General features: G+C 44.2%; 1 protein-coding gene across 2 annotated transcripts; it reads left to right on the forward strand.

The window, feature by feature from the left end:
- The first annotated feature begins 573 nt into the window (after window positions 1-573).
- On the forward strand, window positions 574-1,259 carry LOC119523541 (transmembrane protein 170A-like). Of its 2 annotated transcripts, XM_037822353.1 has the most exons (2): window positions 574-816; window positions 886-1,259. In XM_037822353.1, exons 1-2 carry the CDS (start codon window positions 582-584, stop codon window positions 1,014-1,016), a joined length of 366 nt encoding a protein of 121 aa, XP_037678281.1. In that variant the 5' UTR covers window positions 574-581; the 3' UTR covers window positions 1,017-1,259. The 2 variants fall into 2 exon arrangements, with proteins under 2 accessions (XP_037678281.1, XP_037678280.1); XM_037822352.1 differs by having other exon boundaries at window positions 574-1,259.
- The last annotated feature ends 224 nt before the right edge of the window (window positions 1,260-1,483 follow it).

A 1,483-nucleotide genomic window follows, 5' to 3' on the forward strand; every position in this document is an offset into this window, starting at 1 on the left:
ATTGATCTACAGATTCAACACAGTCCTTACAAAGCCAAATGTGCTTTTTACTAGAAATTAACAAACTACTCCTAACATTCATACAGAAAGTCAAGGGACCCAGAATAGTGGAAACAATCTGGGAAAAAAGAACAAAATGCAGGGACTCAGATTTCCTGATTTGAAAACTTTCTGCAAAACCACAGTATCAAGACATTGTAGTACTGGCATAAAGACAGACATATAAATCAATGAAATAGAATTGAGGGTCCAGAAATAAGTACAAATTTGATGAATTAATTTCATCAATGGTGTAAAGACAACTAAATGGGGGAAAGAATAGTCTTTTCAACAAATGGTACTGGGAAAATTAGATAGCCAACATGCAAAAGAATGAATTTGGACCCCTTCTCAACCCATACACAAAAATGGACTTAACAAAGATTGTAGATATAAATATAACAGTTAAAAGTATACACACCGGCCAAAGGTGACGCTGAGGCGGCGGAGGTGCGGGGAGCAGAGTGGACCGTGAGTGAGACCGAGTCCCTGCAACACTTCGGGTGCTCTCTTCTCACCTCCTCGCAGTGAATGGCGGCGGGATGGAGCCCGAGGGGAGCTGCGGCAGCGGGGGCTCGGCCGGGCTCCTGCAGCAGATCCTCAGCCTGAAGCTGGTTCCGCGTGTGGGCAACGGGACCCTGTGCCCCAACTCCACTTCTCTCTGCTCCTTCCCAGAGATGTGGTATGGTGTGTTCCTGTGGGCACTGGTGTCCTCTCTCTTCTTTCATGTCCCTGCTGGATTACTGGCCCTCTTCACCCTCAGACGTCACAAATATGGTAGGTTCATGTCTGTAGGCATCCTGTTGATGGGCATCGTGGGACCAATTACTGCTGGAATCTTGACAAGTGCAGCAATTGCCGGAGTTTACCGAGCAGCAGGCAAGGAAATGATACCGTTTGAAGCCCTCACCTTGGGCACTGGACAGACATTTTGTGTGGTGCTAGTTTCCTTTTTACGGATTTTAGCTACTCTATAGCATACAGCCTTATACTGTGACGATGAGAAGATTTAATAAGTGAACCTAAGATAGCGAATCCTCAAAAAGAATGCATCCTGGAATGTAGTGTTTTCCTAGTTCTTCAAACGGAAGCAACGTGGATGAAGAGGTGTGTGAAGGACGACATCTCAGCTCTTTCTTCAGTTTAAGGTTCCAGAAATTGAAGATCTTTTTGGACTCCTGTTGTCCTCAATCCAAACAAAACGATTTTCTTGGCTTTCCTCTTTGTAGATAATTTAACTTAAGTAGCTTTACAGGTGCCCCTGCCCTGAGCCAGGCCAACCGCTGCTGAGTGGGTGTCCCTTGCTCTGCATTTTGTCGTAGTCTGTGAGAAGATGCAGTGTTGCATATTTCAGAGAAACTATGGAAAATATTGGTAAATTTTTGAGTGTGGCATACTGTACTAAAATCTTAGTTGATTTAGTCTCAAAATATGGTAAATTCTT

This window comes from Choloepus didactylus, chromosome X, assembly GCF_015220235.1.
Source record: "Choloepus didactylus isolate mChoDid1 chromosome X, mChoDid1.pri, whole genome shotgun sequence".
NCBI lineage: Eukaryota > Metazoa > Chordata > Mammalia > Pilosa > Megalonychidae > Choloepus > Choloepus didactylus.

Bases quoted from the DNA above. Each gene is read 5' to 3' on its own strand.
- LOC119523541 (XM_037822352.1), top strand. From the start codon at position 582: ATGGAGCCCGAGGGGAGCTGCGGCAGCGGGGGCTCGGCCGGGCTCCTG.